Raw genomic sequence first — 26,395 nt, 5'->3', positions numbered from 1 at the left:
TACCTTTATTTAACGAGGCAAGTCAGTTAAGAACAAATTCTTATTTTCAATGACGGCCTAGGAACAGTGGGTTAACTGCCTGTTCAGGTGCAGAACGACAGATTTGTACCTTGTCAGCTCGGGGGTTTGAACTTTCAACCTTCCGGTTACTAGTCCAACACTCTAACCACTAGGCTACCCTGCCGCCCAATATAGCGGGAAAGGGGGGACAAACTCCATTATTAATGCCCATGAATTAGTAATGAGCTGTTTGACGAGCAGGTGTCCACATAATTTTGGTCATGTAGTGTAGCTCTTCTAGCTTCTATGACACACGGATCTAGTATGCGCCATTGGAGAAATGACCCTACAGTCTATGATCTAGATTTCTGTCAGTGTCTGACCTGACCAGCAACAGTGGCTAAATTATTGGACCGAGACAGAGCTGCTGAGTTCTGGGTTATACACATCATCTGGGGGTTGACACAGCTGAAGCATTAGCCTTTTGGGGCAGTGTCACTTTTCTACTCCCAGTAAATAGCGCATGTGGGAGTCCCTGCCCCTTTTGAGAGCCCGTCTGGCTGTTTATGAGCCAGTCAGGAGTTGTTTGTGCATGTGAAGGAGTGAGGGAAGGGAATGAGTGAGTGTGTGTGTGTGACAGCAAGCGCTATGGGAAGTTGGGCGTCAGTGTTTTGCAAGGTTTTAGCTGGGGGTTTCATCATACTAGTTGTATACTCACTAACCTGTTGCTAACGTTCAATTAGGCAATAGTAGATTTCTCTAAGCTCTTCAGTTAAGTTTTATTTGTCACATGCACACAGTGCATGTGAAATGCTTAAAGGGCAACTCCACCACTTTTCCAGCACAATACCAGTGTCTACATATGTGAAAACAAAGTTTTACCCGATGACGTCATCAAAATATTTTCAAAGACAGATTTACCTTGGCTAGAAACTAGTTGCAGGTTTTGAAAATCAGTTTTTTGGGGGGTTGACTTTAATTCAAATATTTTAACAGCAGATCATAAGCGTTTTGTTTTCACATATGTAGAGACTGGTTTGGCGCTGGAGATAATGAATATGAGGTTGAAAAGTGGCGGAATTGCCCTTTAACTTGCAAGCCCTAGACTCCCGGGTGGCCCAGTACTGCGGCGCCAGCTGTGCCACCAGAGACTCTGGGTTCGCGCCCAGGCTCTGTCGTAACCGGCCGCGACCGGGAGGTCCGTGGGGCAATTGGCCTAGCGTCGTCCGGGTTAGGGAGGGCTTGGCCGGTAGGGATATCCTTGTCTCATCGCGCACCAGCGACTCCTGTGGTGCACTGCACGCTAACCCAAGGTTGCCAGGTGCACGGTGTTTCCTCCGACACATTGGTGCGGCTAGCTTCCGGGTTGGATGCGCGCTGTGTTAAGAAGCAGTGCGGCTTGGTTGGGTTGTGTATCGGAGGACGCATGACTTTCAACCTTTGTCTCTCCCCAGCCCGTACGGGAGTTGTAGCGATGAGACAAGATAGTAGCTACTAACAATGGGAGACCACGAAATTGGGGAGAAAAAGGGGTAAAATTCACAACCAAAAACCCCCCCCAAAAAACTTGCAAGCCCTTCCCAACAGTGCATTATTCAATATCAAATTAAACACAAAAAAAAGAGACTATATACAGGGTCTGTGTCAGTACCAAATTCATGAAGGAACAAATGGGATGCTTGAGGGGAGGAGTTCCTGCAGATGCTGGAATGCCCCAAATTGCGGGTTGCAGTTGCACACTTTGAAAAAACCCTTTGGGAAGCATGTGAACGCCTTCAGTGTGCGTGTGTGTGTGTAAGAGTACCAGTGTAGGCGTGAAAAGTGACTGGCTGAAAAGTGACTGGTGGTGGGAATATATAAATACTTATGTTAATATACTAATGGAAATACATGTAAACAGGAGTGATAGTGACCAGTAGCGGGATAAATAGATACAGTAGATACTATTGGTAATCAATGAACAGAAGCGCAGTGGTAGTAATAAATCTAATGAATAATCATTTTAGCAGCAGCGTAGGGGTGAGGGGGAGCAGTAGTTGTTAGCCATTTAACAGTCTTATGGCCAGGGGCTAGAAGCTGTTTAGGAGTCTGTTGGTCTAAGCCTGGATGCACTGGTACCACCTGCCGGATGGGAGCATGGAGGATAGTCCATGATTCTCTGATCCACCTCTACGCAGACGATACCATTCTGTATACTTCTGGCCCTTCTTTGGACACTGTGTTAACTAACCTCCAGACGAGCTTCAATGCCATACTCTCCTTCAGTGGCCTCCAACTGCTCTTAAATGAAAGTAAAACTAAATGCTCTTCAACCGATCGCTACCAGCACCTGCCCGCCCGTCCAGCATCACTACTCTGGACGGTTCTGACTCAGAATCTGTGGACATCTACAAATATCTAGGTGTCTGGTTAGACTGTAAACTCTCCTTCCAGACTCCCATTAAGCATCTCCAATCCAAAATGAAATCTAGAATCGGCTTCCTATTTCACAACAAAGCATCCTTCACTCATGCTGCCAAACATACCCTCGTAAAACTGACTATCCTACTGATCCTTGACTTCGGCGATGCAATTTCCAAAATAGCCTCCAACACTACTCAGCAAATTGGATGCAGTCTATCACAGTGCCATCCGTTTTGTCACCAAAGCCCCATATACTACCCACCACTGCGACCTGTATGCTCTCATTGTCTGGCCCTCCCTTCATATTCGTCGCCAAACCCACTGGCTCCAGGTCATCTATAAGTCTTTGCTAGGTAAAGCCCCGCCTTATCTCAGCTCACTGGTCACCATAGCAGCACCCACCCGTAGCACGCTCTCCAGAAGGTATATTTCACTGGTCATCCCCAAAGCCAATTCCTCCCTTGGCCGCCTTTCCTTCCAGTTCTCTGCTGCCAATGACTGGAACGAATTGCAAAAATCCCTGAAGCTGGAGACTCATATCTCCCTCACTAACTTTAAGCACCAGCTGTCAGAGCAGCTCACAGATCACTGCACCTGTACATAGCCCATCTATAAATAGCCCATCCAACTACCTCATCCCCATACTCTTTTTTGTTGTTGTTGCTCCCCAGTATCTCTACTTGCACATTCATCTTCTGCACATCTATCACTCCAGTGTTTAATTGCTAAATTGTAATGAATTTGCCACTATGGCCTATTTATTGCCTTACCTCCCTTATCTTACCTAATTTGCACACACTGTATATAGATATTTTTTTATTATTGTGTTATTAACTGTCTGTTTGTTTATTCCATGTGTAACTTTGTGTTGTTGTTTGTGTCGCACTGCTTTGCTTTATCTTGCCCAGGTCACAGTAAATGAGTACTTGTTCTCAACTAGCCTACCTGGTTAAATAAAGGTGAAATATATTTTTTTAAATGTTTCGGTTGGCCAGAGTCTTTGGCAATTTTTCAGCCCTTTTTCAGGCAGCAGTTCGGGAGTTTTATTTAGTTTTTAAGACATTTGAATTGTGTTTCAAGCAGCAAAACAGTATACAGTATGTGTCTTTTAGAAGGCTTTTGTATTAAGTTCAAACTACATTTTTGGTAATTAACATTTTAGTTCCGGCATAGGATTCAAGTTCCTTAACAATATAATTATGGTAAACCTCAAAATAATGACTGTGCTTAATTTGACATTCCACTGCACAAGTAATTTCAATCAATTATTTGCTTGGGTACTTTACTTTTGTACAAGGATAGTCTAGTCATCTCCATATAGCACAACTGGGGCGCGATGACCGACGAGCAGGGTCTTATGTAAACTTTCTGCCTGCTCCTACTTATTAGCTTCACTTCATTAAAATGTTATCTCCCATCCCACCATGAAGTGGTGCAACCAAATGGCACTGTGGCCCATTGTGCCCCATGAGAAAAGGTTTCCTCGAATAATGACCGCCTTGGCTGCCAGTGGAGAGGAGAGGCCTGCGTCTGTGATGTAACAGAACTGGGATGTTTGGCATTATAAGAATGTCCCATTTCCATTAAACACTGTGGCACTTTGGAGACCATTCATGCGTAGTCTACCTTGTGCATCACATCACAGTGAGGGTGGCAGACCTCCAGATAGCCAGCCCAGTCCTACTGTAGTCAGGTCCATGGAGATGACACAGTCTCTGACCCTCTCTCCCTTCTTGACACAGTTCTCTCTCTCTGATGGGGGATGGATATGTAGCCCACAAACTGTGAATAGAAAGAGCATGCATAAAGAAAATTGGATTTGGTCACTTTTTTTGGTCACAGAGATACACACACACACACACACACACACACACACCCCTCCCTCCCCCCCATGTTGTCAAGCTGCTCCCTTCATTCTATAGTGTATTGCACAACACCGTTGAGCAAAACCGAAAATTGGCTTACTCTCTGCAACCTCTCGGGAATGGCATTTGACCAGTTCAAATGTCATCTGTGTAATTATGTGTTGTGGTTGTGGCATTCACGACATGAGTTCCTAGTAGGTCTAAGGCCATTTTCTTGGTTGTACCTTACTATGATGTAATGCTTTCATGCTAAACTGCATTCTGAGAAAGGAAAAGCCATCATACAACACTCTTAGAACTAGTTGGGCATCAAAGTACTGACTGTACCATGACGTTTGTAATTTATCACTGTTACATCAGCGTCCATCACTATCAGATTGTATTTACCAATGGGCAATTACACATTAACAGAAGGACGCCGAGATGCAGATTTTTCACTTTAAACATGTGCCAAAGAGAAACTATTGATTGCAGTTTAACAAACCATACAGATCTATGCACAAGGACTACTTTTAACAATTGCGACTGAACATATTACAAAAACACATTTACTCGAACAGTGCAGGTGTAAAGTTTGGTAACTATGCGAAAATGTCTGTGACCACGTTTTCCAAAAACGGTTAAATATCTACTCCGAATTCAAATTCAAAGATGTCTGCAGAAAGAATGGGGTGTCAGCTATGATATGAAACCTTGAGATTGAAAAAAATCTATTTGGTTATTGAACTACAGCAAGTGAAGTGGATTAACACCCGGTAACAGAATGATGGTAACAGAATGACATCATGGGTCCCTGATCTGTACTATACAGAAATGCCATTCTCTTCATGGTGATGTATCCTGAATAGATACACAAAGGTAGACATTTTTTATATCCTCCTTTGCATGTTTAGGTATTAATCTATACACTGCTATTATTCTAATGTGCTCCTCCCCCAAATAAGACCACATTTGTTTGGTCAGGACCTAACCAAATCTGTACCAGTTTGAACAGTACAGCACAGTAGAGTTCAGTGTATTAGAGCAGTAAATTATACTGTACTCTACTTTAATGTGCTCTTCTGTATTGTACTGTGTTGTACTAAACTCTACTATATTGTACTGACCTATACTCTGTTTCTTTACTGTATTGTACTGTGCTTTCATTTACTGTACTGTGCTATCCAAACTTGTGAAAAAGGATATGTTTGGTTCAGATTTGGACTGACTAAACTTCAACTACTTTTCAACGTTCATGGACATCCGGTGTCAGTCGGTGCTCAGTGGGTGAGAGGGCTGGTAATAGTAAATGGAAAGAGGGGGCTCATGGGAAGGTGGCAGTAAGAGCCTGGAGAGGAGACATTAACTGGAGAGGGAGAAGGGAGACAAACAAAATGAGGGGTGAACAATGGGAAGTTCTTGACTTTAAAAAAGTATTATTATTATACAGTATAATTGGGAAAGTACCCTTTGATTTTTCCACATTTTATTACGTTACAGCCTTATCCTACAATTGATTAAATATTATTTTTTCTCATCAATCTACACACAATACCCCATAATGACAAAGTAAAATGTTTGCTCATTTATTAAAAATCAACTGAAATACGACATTTACATAAGTATTCAGACCCTTTTAATTTTTTTAACATTTTACCTTTATTTTACTAGGCAAGTCAGTTAAGAACAAATTCTTATTTTCAATGACAGCCTAGGAACAGTGGGTTAACTGCCTGTTCAGGGGCAGAACGACAGATTTGTACCTTGTCAGCTCGGGGGTTTGAACTTGCCTCTGCTGATCCTCTCAAAATCTGTCAGGTTGGATGGGGAGTGTTGCTGCACAGCTATTTTCAGGTCTCTCCAGAGATGTTAGATCGGGTTCAAGCACGGGCTCTGATTGGGCCAGTTAAGGACATTCAAACACTTGTCCCGAAGCTACTCCTGCATTGTCTTGGCACTGTGCTTTGGGTCTTTGCCCTGTTGGAAGGTGAACCTTCGCCCCAGTCTGAGGTTCTGAGCGCTCTGGAGCAGGTTTTCATCAAGGATCTCTCTGTACTTTGCTCCGTTCATCTTTGCCTCGATCCTGACTAGTCTCCCAGTCCCTGCCGCTGAAAACATCCCCACAGCATGTTGCTGCCACCACCGTGCTTCACCTTAGGGATGGTGCTAGGTTTCCTCCAGATGTGACGCTTGGCATTCAGACCAAAGAGTTCAATCTGAAACAGAGAATGTTTTTTCTCCATTTAATGATGGAGGCTACTGTGTTCTTGGGGACCTTCAATGATGCAGAAATGTTTTTGTACCCTTCCCCAGATCTGTGCATCGACACAATCCTGTCGCGGAGCTCTAAGAACAATTCCTTCAACCTCTTGGCTTGGTTTTTGCTCTGACATGCACTGTCAACTGTGGGACCTTATATAGACAGGTGTGTGCCTTTTCCAAATCATGTCCATTCAATTGAATTTACAACAGGTGGATTCCAATCATGTTGTCGAAACATCTTAAGGATTATCAATGGAAACACGATGTACCTGAGCTCAATTTTGAGTCTCAAAGGGTCTGAAAGCTCATGTAAATTAGGTATTTCTATTTTTTATACATTTGCAAACATTTCTAAAAACCAGTTTTTGCTTTGTGTGTGTGTGTGTGTGTGTGTGTGTGTGTGTGTGTGTGTTGCTGAGAAAAAAATGTATTTAATCCATTTTAGAACAAGGCTGTAACGTAACAAAATGTGGAAAAAGTCAAGGGATCTGAATACTTTCCGAAGGCACTAAGTGCTCAGCATATATGGGAACTCCTTCAAGACTGATGGAAAAGCATTACAGGTGAAGCTGGTTAAGAGAATGCCAAGGGTGCGCAAACCTGTCATCAAGGCAAAGGGTGGCTACTTTGAAGAATCTCAAAACAATTTTTTAGTTACGGCATGATTCCATATGTGTTTTTTTCGTAGTTTTGATGTCTTCAGTATTATTCTACAACATAGACAATTGTTTTTTTTTTAAAGAAAGAAAAACCCTGGAATTAGTATGTCCAAAATTTGACAGATTCTGTATATATATGCCTTAATTAAGAACTACAGACTCTTAGCTTTCATTTGACACCACATTTGATGTGCTCCTACAAACTTCAAGTTCATGCTCATGGGGCTTTTTACATGGAAATTCCCCAATGCATACATTATAATTTAATTTATGTTATTTGTTGCCCAAACTTGACAATCGGTGTACTGTGTCCACAGCAATAACATTTGTTGACAACCTAAGTTCATCTTAAGTTTTTTAACAGAAGCTGACCAATGGAATCAAAATAGCCCCATAACATCAAATATCCAACACCATATTTTACAGTAGGTATGGGGTTCTTTCTGCTTATGCATTCTCATGTTAATGCCAAACCCACTACTTTTGTGTGTGTGTGTGTGACCAAAGAGCTCTATTTTCATGTCATCTGACCAAGGCACTGGTTCCAAACTTCCAAACTTCTTGCCTGGCTACACAAACTCTTTGCTCCAGCCAAATGCTAAGCTACGCATAATGAGTCTGGATCGGACTACCTCCTCAACGATTTCTAGAATTGAAATCCATTCTAGACCGTCTGTTTGATCCCAGAACCCGACGGGTTGGGCCAGAGTCGGAACACACATGGGTAAAGCGACGTTTGAAAATTTGTCATTGGTTTTGATACTCTGATTGGGACTTTGTTTTGTACAACACCACAAACGACTTCAATGATGGTCTGAGGTTTGACTTCTGAGTTTGACTTCAGAGGTCTGAGTTTTGACTAGGCCATTCCAATACATGTAAATGTTTCCCCTTAAACCACTCGAGTGTTGCTTTAGCAGTATGATTAGGGTCATTGTCATGCTGGAAGGTGAACCCCCGTCCCAGTCTCAAATCTCTGGAAGACTCAAACAGGTTTCCCTCAAGGATTTCCTTGTATTTAGCGCCATCCATCATTTCTTACATTCTGACCAGTTTCCCAGTCCCTGCCGATGGGAAAACATCCCCACAGCATGATGCTGCCACCACCATGCTTCACTGTGGGGATGGTATTCTCGGGGTGATGAGAGGTGTTGGGTTTCCTTGATGGCCAAAAATCTCAATTTTAGTCTCATCTGACCAGAGTACCATCTTCCATATGTTTGGGGAGTCTCTTACATGCCTTTTGGCGAACACCAAACGTGTTTGCTTATTTTGTTCTTTAAGCAATGGCTTTTTTTCTGGCCACTCTTCCGTAAAGCCCAGCTCTGTGGAGTGTACGGCTTAAAGTGGTCCTATGGGCAGATATTACAATCTCCGCTATGGAGCTTTGCAGCTCCTTCAGGGTTATCTTTGGCTTCTTTGTTGCCTCTGATTAATGCCCTCCTTGCCTGGTCCGTAAGTATTGGTGGGCAGCCCTCTCTTGGCAGTTTTGTTGTGGTGCCATATTCTTTCCATACCAAGCCGCTTGCTTGGTGGTGGCCCCCCTTGCTTAATGGTGTTGCAGACTTTGGGGCCTTTCAGAACGGATATATACATACATACATACATACATACATATATATATACATATATACATACATATATACATACATACATACAGTGGGGAGAACAAGTATTTGATACACTGCCAATTTTGCAGGTTTTCCTACTTACAAAGCATGTAGAGGTCTGTGAGAGATGGAATCTAAAACGAAAATCACATTGTATGATTTTTAAGTAATTAATTTGCATTTTATTGCATGACATAACTATTTGATACATCAGAAAAGGAGAACTTTAATATTTGGTACAGAAACCTTTGTTTGCAATTACAGAGATCATACGTTTCCTGTAGTTTTTGACCAGGTTTGCACACACTGCAGCAGGGATTTTGGCCCACTCCTCCATACAGACCTTCTCCAGATCCTTCAGGTTTCGGGGCTGTCGCTGGGCAATACGGACTTTCAGCACCCTCCAAAGATTTTCTATTGGGTTCAGGTCTGGAGACTGGACAGGCCACACCAGGACCTTGAGATGCTTCTTACGGAGCCACTCCTTAGTTGCCCTGGCTGTGTGTTTCAGGTCGTTGTCATGCTGGAAGACACAGCCACGACCCATCTTCAATACTCTTACTGAGGGAAGGAGGTTGTTGGCCAAGCTCTCGCGATACATGGCCCCATCCATCCTCCCCTCAATACGGTTCAGTCGTCCTGTCCCCTTTGCAGAAAAGCATCCCCAAAGAATGATGTTTCCACTTCCATGCTTCACGGTTGGGATGGTGTTCTTGGGGTTGTACTCATCCTTCTTCTTCCTCCAAACACGGCGAGTGGAGTTTAGACCAAAAAGCTCTATTTTTGTCTCATCAGACCACATGACCTTCTCCCATTCCTCCTCTGGATCATTCAGCTGGTCATTGGCAAACTTCAGATGGGCCTGGACATGCGCTGGCTTGAGCAGGGGGACCTTGCGTGCGCTGCAGGATTTTAATCCATGACGGCGTAGCGTGTTACTAATGGTTTTCTTTGAGACTGTGGTCCCAGCTCTCTTCAGGTCATTGACCAGGTCCTGCCGTGTAGTTCTGGGCTGATCCCTCACCTTCCTCATGATCATTGATGCCCCACAAGGTGAGATCTTGCATGGAGTCCCAGACTGAGGGTGATTGACCGTCATCTTGAACTTCTTCCATTTTCTAATAATTGCGCCAACAGTTGTTGCCTTCTCACCAGGCTGCTTGCCTATTGTCCTGTAACCCATCCCAGCCTTTGCAGGATTGTCCCGGGCTTGTGGCTGTCTAGACCCCAGCTGTTTGTTGTTGGATTTTCAATCTTCCCTGCGTCCTTCCCTGTCTGGAACGGCGAGGAGTAACAGCGTAATCTATTGTTCTTACCGTTATAAAGACCAAAGCCAACGGGAGTACCGTTGAGGACAGTGGTGTCTCTCTATCACAGGTGAAAGATTTTTTTAAACAAACAAAAATTGTTCTACAAGCAGTTGTTACAACAAGACAATAGCTTCCAGTGTTTTGTCCAAATTCTGGTGGAGTCAACTAATAGAAGAATCAACAACCTGACCAGAGGTTGAGGACCTGAAGAACAGTTTGCAGTTCTCCCAGGGTCAGCTTGACGAGTTTAAACAGGAGAATATCAAGATGACAGCAATCTGTAAGTCATTGAGAGAGTACATCAGTTCTGTATGTGAATCCATGATATCAATGACGGATAAATCAGATTATCTTGAGGGACAATCAAGGCAGAACAACATGGTTGTGGACAGATTTGAAGAATCTCCACGAGACCTGGAAGGAGTCTGATGATAAAGTGAGGGAAATGATCTCAGAGAAACTGAAGATGAACCACAGGAAGATTGAGGTGGAGCGCGTACAAGGATATAATATCTATAGAAGAAACAGGAATGCTTATGGGGGAGGTGTTGCTGTATATATTCAGAGCCATATATATATATTTTTTTTACCTTTATTTAGCAAGTCAGTTAAGAACAAGTTATTATTTACAATGACGGCCTACCCATATCCCTGTAATGCTTAGAGAAGATCTTATGTCAAGTGTTATTGAAGTGTTGTGGTTCCTGGTTCACCTGGCACATCTAAAGCATTTTATTTTGGGGTGTGGCTATAAGTCACCAAGTGCTACCAGTCAGTATCTAAATAATGTGTGAAATGCTTGATAATGTCTACTTTCCACTTTCTTGGGAACCTGAATATTGACTAGTTTTCATCAACTGTCCGCTCAAGAGGAAGCTTCTCACTGTAACCAGTGCCTGTAATCTGGTTCTGATGTATTAATCAACCTACCCGGGTGTTTACAAACACTACAGGAACAAGATCATCCACACGTATTGATCACGTTTACTAATACTGTGGAACTTTGTTCTTAAGATATATCTGTACACATTGGATGCAGTGATCACAATATAGTGGTTATATCCAGGAAAGCCAAAGTTCCAAAAGCTGGGCCTAAAATAGTGTGTAAGAGATCATACAAAATATTTTGCTGTGACTCTTATGTGAATGATGTTAAAAAAAATTTTTTTGCTCTGGTGTGATTTAATAAGGAGCATCCAGGCACTGCACTTGATGAATTTATGAAATTGCTTCTTCCAATTGTTGGTAAACATGCACCTGTTAAGAAACTGACTGTTAGAACTGTTAAGGCTCCATGGATTGATGAGGAATTGAAAAACTGTATGGTTGAAAGAGATGGGGCAAAAGGAGTGGCTAATAAGTCTGTCTGCACATCTGACTGGCTGAATTACTGGAAATTGAGAAATTATGTGAATCAACTCAACAAAAGAAAACTGTATTCTGAAGCCAAGATCAATGATATAAAGAGTGATGGAAAAAACATTGGAGTACTTCAAATGATATTATGGGCAGAAAGACTAATTCAACTCCCATCTTTCATCAAATCAAATGGCTTATTTATCACCAAAAAATATTTGATGTTGCCAATTATTTTAATGATTACTTAATTGGAAAAGTTGGCAGATTTAGACAGGAAATGCCAACAATGAACAGTAATCCATCATACTCATGTATAAACAAACTAATAATGAAAGAAATGCATTGCAAGTTAGAATGTTGTAAAGTTATTGTGGGAGTGATGGGAAAATAGTTGTCGATCAATAATGACCAACCTCCTGGCATTGACAACTTAGATGGAAATCTACTGAGGATGGTAGCTGACTCTATAGCCACTCCTATCGGTCATATCTTTAATCTGAGCCTAGAGGAAAGTTTTTGTTTTCAGGTCTGGAGGGAAGCCAAAGTCATTCCGCTACCCAAGAGTAGTAAGGCGGCCTTTACTGGTTCTAACAGCAGGCCTATCAGCTTGCTGCCAGCTCTTAGCAAACTGTGTTTGACCAAATACAATGCTACTTCTCTGTAAACAAATTAACAACAGACTTTCAGCATGCTGATGGAGAAGGGCGCTCAACATGTACTGCAATGACACAAATGACTGATGATTGGTTGAAAGAACTTGATAATAAGAAGATATTATTTACCCTAACCTGTTGTTGAGAACTTATGTGTTATGACTTTTCAACCCCGGGACTGAATCCACAATATGGCAATCTATCTAATATAAATCAGAAGGTTTTCTTTAATGGAAGCTTCTCTAATGTCAAACATGTAAAGTGTGGTGTACCGCAGGGCAGCTCTCTAGGCCCTCTACTATTTACCAATGCCCTGTCACTGCCATTAAACAAAGCATGTATGCAGATGATTCAACCATATACGCATCAGCAACCACAGTTAGGAAGTCACTGAAACCCTTAACAAAGAGTTGCATTCTGTTTTGGAATGGGTGGCCAGTAATAAACTGGTCCTGAACATCTTTAAAACTAACAGCATTATATTTCATACAAATCATTCCCTAAGTTCTAGACCTTGGTGTTACCTTAGATTGTAAACTGTCATGTTAAAAACATTCAATGGTTGTAAAGATGGGTTTGTCCGTAATAAAGAGATGCTCTGCTTTTTTGACTCTACACTCCACAAAGCAAGTCCTGCAGGCTCTAGTTTTATCTTATCTTGATTATTGTCCAGTCATATGGTCAAGTGCTGCAAATAAAGACCCAGTTAAGCTGTAGCTTGTCTATAACAGAGTGGCACATCTTGCTCTTCATTGTAATCACAGGGGTTATTAAAACTATGCATGCCATTCTCTCTTGGCTAAGAGTTGAGGAAAGACTGACTGCGTCACTTCTTGTTTTTATAAGAAACATGAATGTGTTGTAAATTCTAAACCGTTTGCATTGTCAACTTACACACAGCACTGACACACACACTTACCCCAGCAGACATGCCACCAGCGGTCTTTTCACAGTCGGTTTGAATTGAAGAGGGCAGTCCATAAGCGCAGACGAAGGCTATCAAGGAAGATTTCTGTATGGTGGAATGGTCTAAGATCCCTCCCAATGTGCTCTCCAACTCATTTTAGAAAAATGCTCAGGGCCGTTATCCTTGCAGGGTGAGGTATTGAAAACAGGGGTGTCAATAATCCTGATCCCTACCTTTTTGGGGAAAACAAATATTGATTGTTAAACAAAATCTCTTCCTCTACGCAATTGTATTAGAAAAAATAATATAATTTCTCTTTTTTTTGCATACAATGTAGCTCAGTATTTTAATTTATTTTATTCAGTAATTTATGCTCATTATCAATTGTGTCAATGGCAGGAGGTCTGAAATGGATGACACAGAATACATGGGCTATGATGGCCAAGTGATCAGGACTGTCACACCGCTGGGGTGATGTCAGTAATTACATTTATTCAATATTTTCATTGCATTCATGTGCTTTGAAAACACCTGTTTCATCACTGTACAGAACACACACAGATATGTATGCCCATACTGCCCTTCTTCTCTCTGACCTGGCTGTGAGGATGCCAGCTGTATCAGCAATAGAGAGGCCTTTGAGTTGCAGTCAGAAGAAGGTTGGGGGGGTACTGGGGCCAGACCTAGCAACAGCCCCTTTTATACAGTCATGATTGCAAAGTACATCTAGATTTGGCTTGTTAAAATAAACTGTCTGAGGGAATGCTTTTGATTAATGCACTCATATGGAGAGAGATGAGATGGTCCATATAGCAGCAATCAAAGTGCCTGTCTGGCGTTGGTCGACCGCAGTGGTGCTGGTGCTCCTTTTTACACACACACACACACACACACACACACACACACACACACACACACACACACACACACACACACACACACACACACACACACACACACACACACACACACACACACACCATGTCTTGAGTGCATTTTAAATGTGTTCCCAGCCAGTACTAGTGTTGCCTGGAGGTAGTTTAATTTGTTACCTGTCTGGTGGTGCTGGTTGAGCCCCAGGTGGGTCTTCGCTCGGTTCCCACAGTCCAGAACCTGAACCGAGAGGAAATCTCATAAACACACCATCCCCCCCACAAAGGTCTGGACCTGAGCTCTCCCCAGCAAACACATCTGCCTCTGCTTAGCTAGGCTGAGGTTCCCCTCAATCGTCCACCCCTCACACCTGGGAAGCATTACAGCCAGCTCGGCGTGTTTGAAGAAATACCCTCCCCAGAGTTACCCAAGCACAGGCATGCAAGGCACCGCCACCACTTTGATATACTGGCTGGCAGAGTAGGAGGGTTGAGTAGTTCAGTTCTGGATGCTTTTTGTTGTTTTGAGGCATTCTGAATTCTGCTCAACTGGGTTATTTGTTTAAAAGACAGACGTAATTTGTATTTCCAAGTTCTACACAAAATAAGACAGATTTTCTATAAGTTTGACAAGTGCTAGTATGTGTCGATCATTAGAGAGGCTAGCATTTTAACGTACACTCACGTCCCCCTCACCAAGCCCCTGTATATTGTGATTGCAGGTCTACTTTGACTGTGGAGCGAAGATGGATGTGGTGGATGTCCAAGGCCTCATCCTGTCTCCTGGTTTCCCCTATAACTACTCCTCCGGGACCCATTGTGTCTGGCAGTTCTTTGTGCCCGTCGGCCACCAGCTCATACTGGAGATATTTGACTTTGACGTGTTCGAGAGTCACGACTCCGCCGCCCAGTATGCTGCCATCTCTGACTTGGAAGAGGTCGATGCTAACGATGGTGCGACTATCCCAACTGGGGGTCCCATCACTGATAAAGATTCCACTGTATCTCAGGCTCAGAGTGTCACAGCGAAAGCCCCCCGGTCCTCCTCCCAAAACGACAAAGTCATGCAGGTGGTGGTGCAAGAGCAGTCCACCAAGATGGAGATAGCCAAAGTCTCCAACTCTGCTAAAAGGTCCACTTTTGATGCCACCTCTGACCATGCCTCCCCACAGCCCCTCTCAGACCTCCTACCAGGGGCCCATGTACCAGGAGAGAAGGCAATGAACTCAATAACCTCTCCTCTCCTCAGAGGCAACCCTGACCTTAACCCTATCCCCAGAGCATCAGCCCCAGACCAAGTCCTGGCTGTGGTTGTAGACGAGGCCACCACTCGGACCCCTCTGCTCCTCAAAGACACGGACACAGAGTCAGTGAGCCCTGAGACGCAGCAGTCTGTGGTGGACACATGCCCCCACGACGTCCTTTACATCTCGGACCTCCTCACCTTTTCCTCGCGCTTCTGTGGCTCCAACCGGCCCTCCAGCAGCCAGCTGGTGTTTGGCTCCAGCCAGGAGATGGTAGAGGTCATCATGGAGTTGATCACCACCACCCACTGGGGCCGTGGCTTCGCCCTGCTCTTTTACTACCACAACCGGACAGAACCGGGTGGAGATGACCCCCGGCATGCCTACGCCCCTGCCGGGGCCAGCAAAATAGACACTCTGCTGGCCGCCATGAGTGGAGCAGCCTTCTTTGCCATGGTGCTCACCAGCGCTCTGTGTATTATATTCAGGTATGTAAAAGCATGCAGAGAAAGTTATTGTGATATGATAGCCCTTTGTCACACACGTGTTGTGCTATAAAAAGGTTTCCCTGACTCCCTGAGATCAAACCAGCACTTGAGAGAATTGTGCCAAAACATCCTTTTGTCCTACACACCTTGTGATGGCTTTCCCTATTTACTCCCAGAGGCATACTGTTGTCAAACACAAACAAACAAGATAGTGCAAAATGGAAATGATTGTCCCTTTATGAGCCTTGTGGGTCACCTGTGTAACATCTTCAGGTACAGTAAAGCAAGGCATGCAGAAAGAATGGAGTCATAAAGATACCTTTGTCAGACATGTTTTGTGCTATAAATACATTTCCCTGACAACCTAACATAAACAAGACCGTGCACATTCTGCACAATGGGGAAAAATTGTCCTTTTATTTCTTTGTCATCCAAGGAAACTGGCACAGTGCTTTTCCTTTGTGAGAGCGCAACTGTTGGGTCTTTGATGTTGGCCAATGTGACAAAGTTTCCTCCCATGAATGAGATGGTAGCCATGAATGGGATAGTCTGCCAGTCAGTCCTCCTCCAGCACAGAGTGTGGTGCTGCTGCAGTGGATGGGCTGGTTGTTGACTCAGCTGGAGGCCTTGGTCGGTCCCTGATTTGATCCAGTGAAAGGCAGGGTTCGACTGTAGCTGCCCTTATGTGCTGCATTGTCACCATTACAGAGAGAGCGCATGAGCAAGAGAGGGCCGTTCAAGGTGCAGCAGCTGGCATCACTTCCAACGGACAAAGAGAAACGCAGCCATACAAAAGCGAGCGGAGGGAAAACGTGGAGAGCGGAGAACCTCATACTGCTGTGCTATGAGCCTCTGTCCCGTCGAGGTGCCATTGTAGTTTAATAGAACAAGAACAACATATCAAAAGGTGTCATTTACAGGTTGTTCCCTCGGCAAATCCCATGAGGAGACAACATTAGTACATGTATCAGTTTTTGCAGGGTGTAATATCATTTATGCCAGGTAACTAAATGAGCATCACTGTTTAATCTACTGTCATGATTCTCATCTAGTTCCCTCCAGGAAGGTTCAAATTCCCATAAAGATAAACCCCCTTGCAACCCCCATGCATGTTGGAGAGAAGTTAAAGCTGTATCGGTCTCGTCCTGGGGCCATGTTTTTAATTGTGCCAAAAATTGACATACAAAAGCATTTAGATCTGTTATTGAACAGAATCACTTTAAGTCAACACTTTCACTGTTATGTTGATATTATCCAGTGAAAATGTCCTTATTGGTATGTCTTTATACTGATGCCTTTATAGTGAGACCACCCCAGATAGTGTAGTTTATGGCATTACATGGGTTTAGCTACTAGAGCCATCCTTGAGAGGAACAACCGAGGGCAAGTTTAGGCTGTTTGTATGTAGTGAGTCAGCTAGCTAGACGTTGATTATGTTTGGAAGAAAATCTTCAGTGGAGGCAATCTAATCTGTTCCAGTTTCTAATTGTGGGAGAATGTTCATTTTGTACATTTCTGGTCAAATTTGGAGAGCAGTTGCTCTAAATAAGTCAAGCTTTCACAAATAGCATGGAAGAGAATGTTGCCAAAAGTCAATAAAGCAAACAACATACATAAAAGAAAGTATGCTAATGGGTTTCAAAGATATGTTAAACAGTCAAACACAACTGAAATGTTGTGGATCTCTTTTTTGTTTTCCAGACCTAAACTATGTCCGAAAAGAGCCAGCTCCTGCTCATCCAACAACTCTGAGGTAAACGGATAAAGACCCCTGTCTGTCTGACTGTCCAGACATTCCTTTGTGAACTAGCTTCTGACTGGGATCAGGGAACATTTCCTTCATATCCTCTAGACCAGGGATGGGCAACTTTGATGGGGGTTGGTGCCACAAAAAAAACTGAGAAAAAATGTCCTGCAATTCTACACATTTTGCCATGGGGCAAAGAGAAAAATGTGCAGTTGTACAGCTAATTTCCTACAATTAAGGAAAAATCCATAGGGTGTGGAGAAAAGTTTGCAGTTTTTAATATTATATCTGAGTGAGAGTCACTAACAAATTCAATGGGGGCCTCCTTGGTCGGTAATTCGACCATGATTAAAGTTTAGGTGGCTAGCTAGATATAAAATCTAAAAAATGTTAGCTGACATGGGCTGAGCGATAAACAGTGCATTCGGAAAGTATTCAGACCCCTTGACTTTTTCCACATTTGTTACATTACAGCCTTATTCTAAAATGTATTAAACATTTATTTTCTCATCACAATATCCCATAATGACAAAGCAAAAACAGGTTTTTAAACATTTCTCTAAATGTAAAAAAATAAATATACTGAAATATCACATTAACATAAGTCTTCAGACCCTTTACTCAGTACATTGTTGAAGCACCTTTGCCAGCGATTACAGCCTCGAGTCTTCTTGGGTATGACGCTGCAAGCTTGGTACACTTGTATTTGGGGAGTTTCTCCCATTCTTCTCTGCTGATCCTCTCAAGCTCTGTCGGGTTGGATGGGGAGCGTCGCTGCACAGCTATTTTCAGGTCTCTCCAGAGATGTTCGTTCGAGTTCAAGTACGGGCTTTGGCTGATCCACTCGAGGACATTCAGAGACTTGTCCCAAAGCCACTCCTGTGTTGTCTTGACTGTGTGCTTAGGGTTTTTGTCCTGTTGGAAGGTGAACCTTTGCCCAGTCTGAGGTCCTGAGCACTCTGGAGCAGGTTTTCCTCAAGGATCTTTCTGTGCTTTGCTCTGTTAATCTTTTCCTCCATCCTGACTAGTCTCCCAGTCTCCTTTATGTGCCTTTTGGCACACTCCAAATGGGCTGTCATGTATGTGCCTTTTACAGAGGAGTGGCTTCCATCTGGCCACTCTACCATAAAGACTTGATTGGTGGAGTGCTGCAGAGATGGTTGTCATTCTGGAAAGTTCTCCCATCTCCACAGAAAAACTCTGGAGCTCTGTCAGTGACCATCGGGTTCTTGGTCACCTCCCTGACCAAGGCCCTTCTCCCCCGATTTCTCAGTTTGCCCGGGCGGCCAGCTCTAGGAAGAGTCTTGGTGGTTCCAAACTTCTTCCATGTAAGAATGATCTCGGCCACTATGTTCTTGGGGACCTTCAATGCTGCAGAAATGTTTTGGTTACCTTCCCCAGATCTGTGCCTTGACAAAATCCTGTCTCGGAGCTCTACGGGCAATTCCTTTGACCTCATGGCTTGTTTTTTCTCTGACATGCACTGTCAACTGTGGGACCTTATATAGACAGGTGTGTGCCTTTTCCAAATCATGTCCAATCAATTCAATTTACAACAGGTGGACTCCAATCAAGTTGTCAAAACATTGAGGATCAATGGAAACAGGATGCACCTGAGCTCAATTTAGAGTCTCATAGCAAAGGGTCTGAATACTTATGTAAATATGGTATTTGTTTTTTATTTTTCAAATCGTCAAACATTTCTATAAACCTGTTTTTGCTTTCTTATTATGGGGTATTGTGTGTAGATTGATGAGGGAAACAAATAATTTAATCAGTTATAGAATAAGGCTGTAACTTAACAAAAATATGTTCACCTGTCAGGTGGACTAACAGGGATGTAAACAAATTTCTGCACAACATTTGAGAGAAGTAAGGTTTTTGTGCGTATGGAACATTTCTGGGATCTTTTATTTCAGCTCATGAAACATGGGACCAGCACTTTACATGTTGCGTTTATATTTTTGTTGTGTGTTTTTTATATATATATATATATAATTTAAAAAAATGTAACTGCACATGCACCTTGCATTCTTCTATTCTAACTCTCAATTGTAAGTTAAGCCCCAAATTTGAGTTTAAAAAAATAAAAATCCCCAACCCCCTCAAAAAATATAATTCTGGGATAGGGGCGGGAGGGAAATTGATCCACAGGCCTACAAAAGGGGGCCATGCAGCCCGCCACTTTCCAATCCCTTCTCTAGACTACAGACACTGGAGCAAATACAAATACCCTACACTGGCCTGGTGAACTTGTTGTCCAAATTCTCCTATGCAGGGCAAGCAGCCCCAGAGGTAGACAGGTTCACTAAAGGTCAGACTAACTGACTCCCCTATAAAGCAGAACTGGACAAGTTACACTTCCCTATTTTCTAGTCATGAGATGAATTTGTAATTAAGTTGTCAAAATGTGTCCATCTGGGATTGAATTTTAGAAAGAAGCAAAACAGTCCTACACAAGTTCTGGCCACTAAGTATCTTATTGCCACTAGATCATTATACTGACTGGGTATCGTAACATTTTATTAATTGACAAGAACAACTTCAGTTCATATGGCTGTTTTTCATAGTGCTGTGCAGCCCTACTCCGTTGGTGTAGGTGAGGTGGCAGGCATGTGTAGTAGTACTAGCTGACACTAAACTGTACTGGCTGCTGTAGGTGCAGGAGGGAGTGCAGAACTCTGGAGCTGATGTCCGTGAGCTGCAGCTGGTGGCTCCTAATCAGCCCGGCCTGGAGGTCCCTTGCCCTGCAGAGAACGACAACAACAACCACTCTCTCAGCCTCACACACAGAGGTGGGTATTTGCAAGTGGGCGGGCTCACATGCACACGTGCGCACACACACACACACACACACGCCATCTACTTTCTCTCTCCCTCTAACACTCCCCTGTTTTTCCCTCTCTGCTTGTGCTCCAGCCGCCTAGCCTAGTCTAGTCAATCCCCCTCGCTCCCCCTGCCCTGCGCCCCCTCTCTTTCTCTCTCCATGATCGAGGGGTACCGCTGGGGTGTTTGGTCTGGTTCCAACCTGGCTGACAATGACTTTATCTGCCCCTAAACTGAATTTACATGTTCAGCGTAAATGGGACACTTATTTCATTACGCTCTGTAACTATGACAGAAAAATGGTACACCGGGTCTAACTATCAGATCTCCAACACACAGTAATAGAGCTGCCAGGATTCTACCACATACTGAATTATCTCATGGTGTTATGGCCATAGAATGGCTCTAATTGGGTGTAAAACATACATCCCGTGAGGGGGTCCAATCTGGCCCGTGGGTGGTTTTAAATTATTATTTTTTTAAAAAATACAAAATTGAGGTGGGGGGGAAAATAAACTCGATATACTTAAAAATTACTAAAACCAAATTAAAATGGAGAAATTATAATGGACCTACATTCATATAGTTTCTTGACTGTTTCCAGCTTGCTAATAATCACCTAAATGAAAGCTAGACAGTCGGGGAGCATTGAAAATTCCAAAATCTATGGATAGAGGACATTTTTTTTACAAATTTTGACAGCGAGGAAATATTTTTTTTTAATGTCAGTGCGTCCCTCCAAACCTTGTTGAATACTGAATGCGGACCCCGGGGCAAAATTATTTTGACACCTGAATGATAGCTCAAAATATGTCAAACAAAAACTGTTTCACATCTGAAGTCATATCTAATATAGGTGCATAGAAGAAATGTTGTGTAGTAAAATTCACCAATACAGCTCATAATATGTGAAATCATTAAGGTATTCTGTGTGCTCAGTAGCTGCATATACAGTATTTAATCAATAACCTATATGGAAGGAAGTTGGCTACAACATTGCACTGTCCACATAGTATCTTCCTGGAGTCATTTGAGTGTATTTCTTCTCTTATAAAAGTTGATCAGATTGTGTGGGAATATGCAAGGCCAGCTTGTAGTGGATGAGCTAAGTGAATGGGAGATGCAGCATTTCGAAGTCTCAATGGAAAATTGCTTTCATTTTGGCGTAACACTGGGTTTATCCCAGAACGATCCAAATTCTCACTCATTGTAGCTGATCCCACAGAGAGATTTACAGGTCGTGACATTTAACCTATATAACAGCGTGGGAGCATTGGGAACATCATGTTTTTCCTCTCGCTGAGTCCAACCATGTCACTATGAGTTAACAGGAATATGAGTGGACAAGTACAGTGGCTTCACAGTGTACTGGGTGCACAGTGCAGTAATTTACAGTAGCCTATGGAGACCAATCTGTAACATTCCATTTCTAGTGCTCTTTTAGGGACAAGCAGTGGAAATTATCATAAGCTGCTGCAATACATCTGACTGTTGTGCCTTCAATGTTTTAATTGTAGGCTATCACCATACAAGTAAGTGATTAATGAAACCACTTTCCCGTTTCTTTCCTAGGTTCACCAGGCAGTGTTGGTGGTGATATGTCCCAGCATGCTGAAGTGGACCTCTCATCCAATGGTCTCACGGAATTGGACTTGGGGACAGATGAGGTGTTTATCATTTCGTCTGTGCCTAGTCCAAGCAGCAGAATGCCGTTCTCAGCCCACACGGTAAGGAGCGAGGCATGGCAGGTAACCCAGTTGAGGACTCAGTGGTGCCAAGGCAGTAGAGGGAACCCAGGCTAGGACCCATGGTGGTGCTTTTCTAAAGGGTGACACCCAGGCAGTAGCAGGGAACCCAGGCTAAGACCCATGGTGGTGCCCTCTTCTAGGGGTGACACCCAGGCAGTAGAGAGAACCCAGGCTAGGACCCGCTCTAGGGTTGGGTGACACCAAGGCAGAAGGCTACATCCTGCCAAGTATTTTTTTCCTTGAATCACAACCCTCTGCTGGTAATAGCTATGAACCTCACCGCCTGGTGGTCGAGGTGTCAGGGTATAGAAACACAGTGGCAGGAGATTGGCGGTAGGATACGGTTTGACACAGCATTTTTGCTTGTGCTCTATTGGAATAAGAGTTGGCATAAAGCAGGCCTGGCAGCTATTAGGAAGCTGGCTTGCTTTCCTGCAGCCTAGCCTAATGGATGTATTATCTGAGAAGCCAGTTTCCCAGCTCCAATTCTCTCTCTCTCTGTGTGAGTGTGTGTGTTCATGCGCGCTGTGGTGCATTGCTGTGTGTGTGGTCTGTATGTGTACATGTTAATTTGCCTTTTTGTGCAGATTGTGTGTATGTACATATTTGTTCAGACTGATGGTTGAAAGGACTCGCACAGGAAATCTGTCCAGAGCCTTATCCGTTTATGTACCTAGCGAGATGGAACTCGCGTTAATTTCTCGTGGAAAAACGACATGAACATAAATGGTACCTTAGATCAGTCATGATACAACGGGATGTGTGAGATCACGAGCAGCATTAGTTCCAGTGCTTGTGTTTTTCGTCCCTGGTTATTTGGACAAATCACAATTTCACACATTTTATCATCTTTAGAATTTAAGAAGGAGAGGGGACATTTGTCCTATAAACTGGCAAAGAGAGATGGTGGAGCTCTTCCTTCTGTTCCGATCCTCGTTCCCTCTCCTTATAACGCGTATGGACCCAGAACTTAATCGAGCAATTAAACAGGACTTTAGTTCTGGGTTAACCAATATTACGCTTATGTAAAATATTTTATTTTAGTGTATTTTTCAGGTGAGTAGTTTGCATGCGCCATGACAGTTAATGTTAGCAATACAAGCTAACACCCACTGACTGACTGTGGCAAAAATGAGCCCAGCTATCTGTGTTTGCACTGTGTCTAACTCTGTCATGTTTCCGAGGAGATTATTTTTCACGCTCAATTCCCGCCGCATTTTATTAAGCCCCGCCTACACAAACTCGTGATTTGTTGGGAGAGTTGTATGTCTGAAGAGCACCCTCCCCGAAATGGCCAAGAAAATCCGACATGATCCCCAGACCTAGTGCTGGTGCCCTAGGTCTAGGATTTCTGAGACTAGGTGTGGGGGGTAATAAGGGGCTCTGTTTCACATCTGGGGGGCTTATCCTCCACCTTTTTGCCCAAACTGCAACAAGTTGCCATTGTGTGGGGGGCTTTTGTGGTGAGCAGGGTACTTCATTTAAAACCTTCCTAATTCTTGTCTAGACTAAGCGAGCTGTGAGTGATTCTGTATAAGGATTATCTGGTTCTTTCTGAGAGGAGCAACCGCTAACCCCCCCCCAAAACCTTACCACAAACCTTCCCCCTATCCTGATTAACTAGCTGAATAATGATGGGGGGATATGTGACTAATGTGCCCTTCACCCCTGACCTGCCATTCCTATTAGTGAGACACCTACTGTATAGCCCTAGGCCCGCGTTCACAAAGATTCTCAGAATAGTAGAGTAGGTCCTACCTGTTCATATAATCGTATTCATTATGATCTAAAAAGGAAAAACTGATCCTATAATCAGCAGTCCTATCTGAGAATGTTTGTGAATATGGTTCCAGGAATCACTGACTGCATCCACTACCAGGCAAGACTTGTTTTGGGTACATGTCGGATTACATGGTTCGCTTGCTGCCCTTTTAGATCAACGGCGATTGGAGGAGCCGTCCAGCACTTGAATATAATGCGACCTCTGATACAAGCAAGCTATTTTTATTAGTGATCATTTCTTGTGAATGAGTCTCATTCACACTCTGATGCCACTGGTGGAGAAAAATCCATTGACTGAGGGCTTAAGTCAGCTAAACACCCATTGTATTTAAGCAGTGTTTTTCCCGTGGTCAAATAAATGATAGAATAGTCACAGGTAGATGCTTTCAGTCTCCAGAATAAGAAGTGTGTGTGTTCCATGGCACTAAATTGTAAACTAAGACACTGTGTAAACATTGCTACAGTGGGTTTGAGAGGTTCTGCTCTTTCAGATGCTTCCAGTTTTCCAACTAAGAAGTCGGTCTGTTTACAAACTACTGTAGGCCTACTCCACATGCACACAAATACACTGCATGCCGGGTTTGCTTGAATTCCTTATGATTTGGTTGTTGTCTCTCTCCCCTCGGTAGCGGGAGAGGTTCCTGAGACACAGTGACACCGGCCCTGGCCCTGTGACTGACTGGCCCTCTCCAGACCCGGCTGCCTCCCCCACAGACACCCGGGCTGCTCAGGATGGCAGTGCCAGCTGTGCCCGGCCCCGGGCCTGGAGCGTTCGTACCTTCCAGGACTTCCTCCCTCCACTGCCCCAGTTACACAAGAAGTGGTGCAGTTGGAACTCCACCAGTCCCTTCACTAAGCTGGTGGACAGCGTTAGTAGCTATTATGTTATTGGTTATTCAGCAGTGCTGTTGAATAATAGTTCAACCATCATATGCTGTATTTCTTTACGTTTACATCTTGGTTATTTATTCTTACCCAGAGCGACTTACATTACTGTATGTTTGTAAGTGGATTATTGTTTAGCACATTTTTTATACTCCGATGCATAATAAATAAACCATGAATTTTGGGTTGCACTGCAGAGGGATATTATTGACTAATGTTGTTCCCCCAGTTACCCTCCAGCTTTGTGTCGGACTGCCGTGGGGAGAACAGCAGGAAGGTGTTTTCCGACCCCCAGTTGGAGGCCCAGAACGACAGTAACGCCGGTGACTCCTCCATGAGTAACGCCTCGTACCCCTTCACTCAGCTAGCCCAGCGCCGCCTCAACTCCACGAGCAACCTTCGGCGCTCCCGCTTCACCGGGCCCTGCTTTGGCCTTCTCTCTGGGTCCAGTCCCTCAAACAGCACCAAGGCCCCCGGGGGAAAACACCTCCAGGCTTCTCCATCCGAGCCCATTAACAACCCCACTGGGCATTGTGTGATTTCCCGCGATTTCCCAGCGGAGAGCGACCACGTCAGTGTCCCTGTGTTTGCCATCTGTGAGGAGGAGGACCGGCAGCCCCTGGTCCTGGCTGAGCACCTGGGCCAGTCCCCCATGCTGAACGGACTGAGCCGGGGGCCATACGAGGGGAAGGAGCCTGCCAGTGGAGGCCCCAACCCTGGCCCCCAGAGCCCAGCCAACGGCCCCCTCCTCCAGAGGGGGAGGTCAGAGTGGAGGCCATGGGGGAGTCAGGCCTCAGGAGGGACCAGTCCTTACCCTCTCCCTCACTCCTCTGACACACCCACTGCCGCCTACACCACCGAGTTAAAGTCTGCCTTCGTGCAAAGTACAGCCAATCATATCCAGATGCCTTCCCTCAGCCAATCAACAGTGCCATGCAGTGTGACGGGCAAGGAGATGTGACCAGTGACAGTCCAGCATCCAGCCCATGTGACAGGAGAGTGGACAGAGCATGGAATCCTGGGTTGGCCGAGCAAAAAAATAATTAACTATTTTTAGTTCCACTTTTGTCAAATGCAAAACTTACCTTTTTGATTACTGAAATCAACTTTTTATATGACATTTCTACATTCTACATTCTTTCATACTAGTAACCACAATATATTTTTTTATCAAGTTAAAACCGCTTCATCAATATATGCTGTATACCACACCAAGGCTTTTTCAGCTTCGGGATAATTTGTTTAAAAAATGAAACTTGAAATCATATTGAATATGGATGTTAACAGAAAACCTGCTAGTATTTTCCAAGAGCACTTCATTTCCCAACTCATCTGAGCACTTTTGTACCAGTTAATCGTTTTGATACTTTAAATCAAATTATTAAACATAAGCACTTTCAACGCAATAGCTCACTCATGCTTGTGGATCTTGTGCTGTATTGTGCCAACTTCTGCCTTTTGTCCGACAACCATGGGCCTTGAAGCATTGAATTATAATAGCGCCACAAAGCTCCATGGGGACTGTATACTACTGCTCTGTGCCCTCTAGTGTTCAAAGGATATAGATCACACATTATATTAACCTCAATGCTACAACATGTATTCCATAGGCTGATGCTGGGATATAAAAGGGAATTGATCATTATAAAAAATGTGACAACCACCATAACTAACATTCAATAGAAGTAAGCATATGACTAGCTATAAAGATAAATGTTGCAATTTGTAACCTAGAAAATAAAGAGGGTTGGTGGGAGTTTGTGCAAAGAACATTTAATAAAGGTTATCTACATACA

At 43.7% G+C, this 26,395-nt stretch overlaps 1 protein-coding gene across 1 annotated transcript in view; it reads left to right on the top strand.

Annotated features, from left to right (window-relative positions):
• The window catches only part of LOC109881715 (uncharacterized), a 32,179-nt gene extending 5,784 nt beyond the window's left edge, over positions 1-26,395 (top strand). The window contains exons 2-7 of the mRNA XM_020473830.2: positions 14,602-15,611; positions 17,313-17,364; positions 20,018-20,153; positions 21,757-21,911; positions 24,344-24,583; positions 24,829-26,395. Of these exons, the coding sequence (XP_020329419.1) occupies positions 14,602-15,611; positions 17,313-17,364; positions 20,018-20,153; positions 21,757-21,911; positions 24,344-24,583; positions 24,829-25,560 (2,325 nt within the window). The 3' untranslated portion in view covers positions 25,561-26,395. The remainder of the gene's footprint in view (positions 1-14,601; positions 15,612-17,312; positions 17,365-20,017; positions 20,154-21,756; positions 21,912-24,343; positions 24,584-24,828) is intronic.

Source organism: Oncorhynchus kisutch, linkage group LG3 (assembly GCF_002021735.2).
Source record: "Oncorhynchus kisutch isolate 150728-3 linkage group LG3, Okis_V2, whole genome shotgun sequence".
Classification (NCBI taxonomy): Eukaryota; Metazoa; Chordata; class Actinopteri; order Salmoniformes; family Salmonidae; genus Oncorhynchus; species Oncorhynchus kisutch.
The sequence above is the reverse complement of the archived record's forward strand: the minus strand, read 5'-3'. Positions and strand labels throughout refer to the sequence as shown.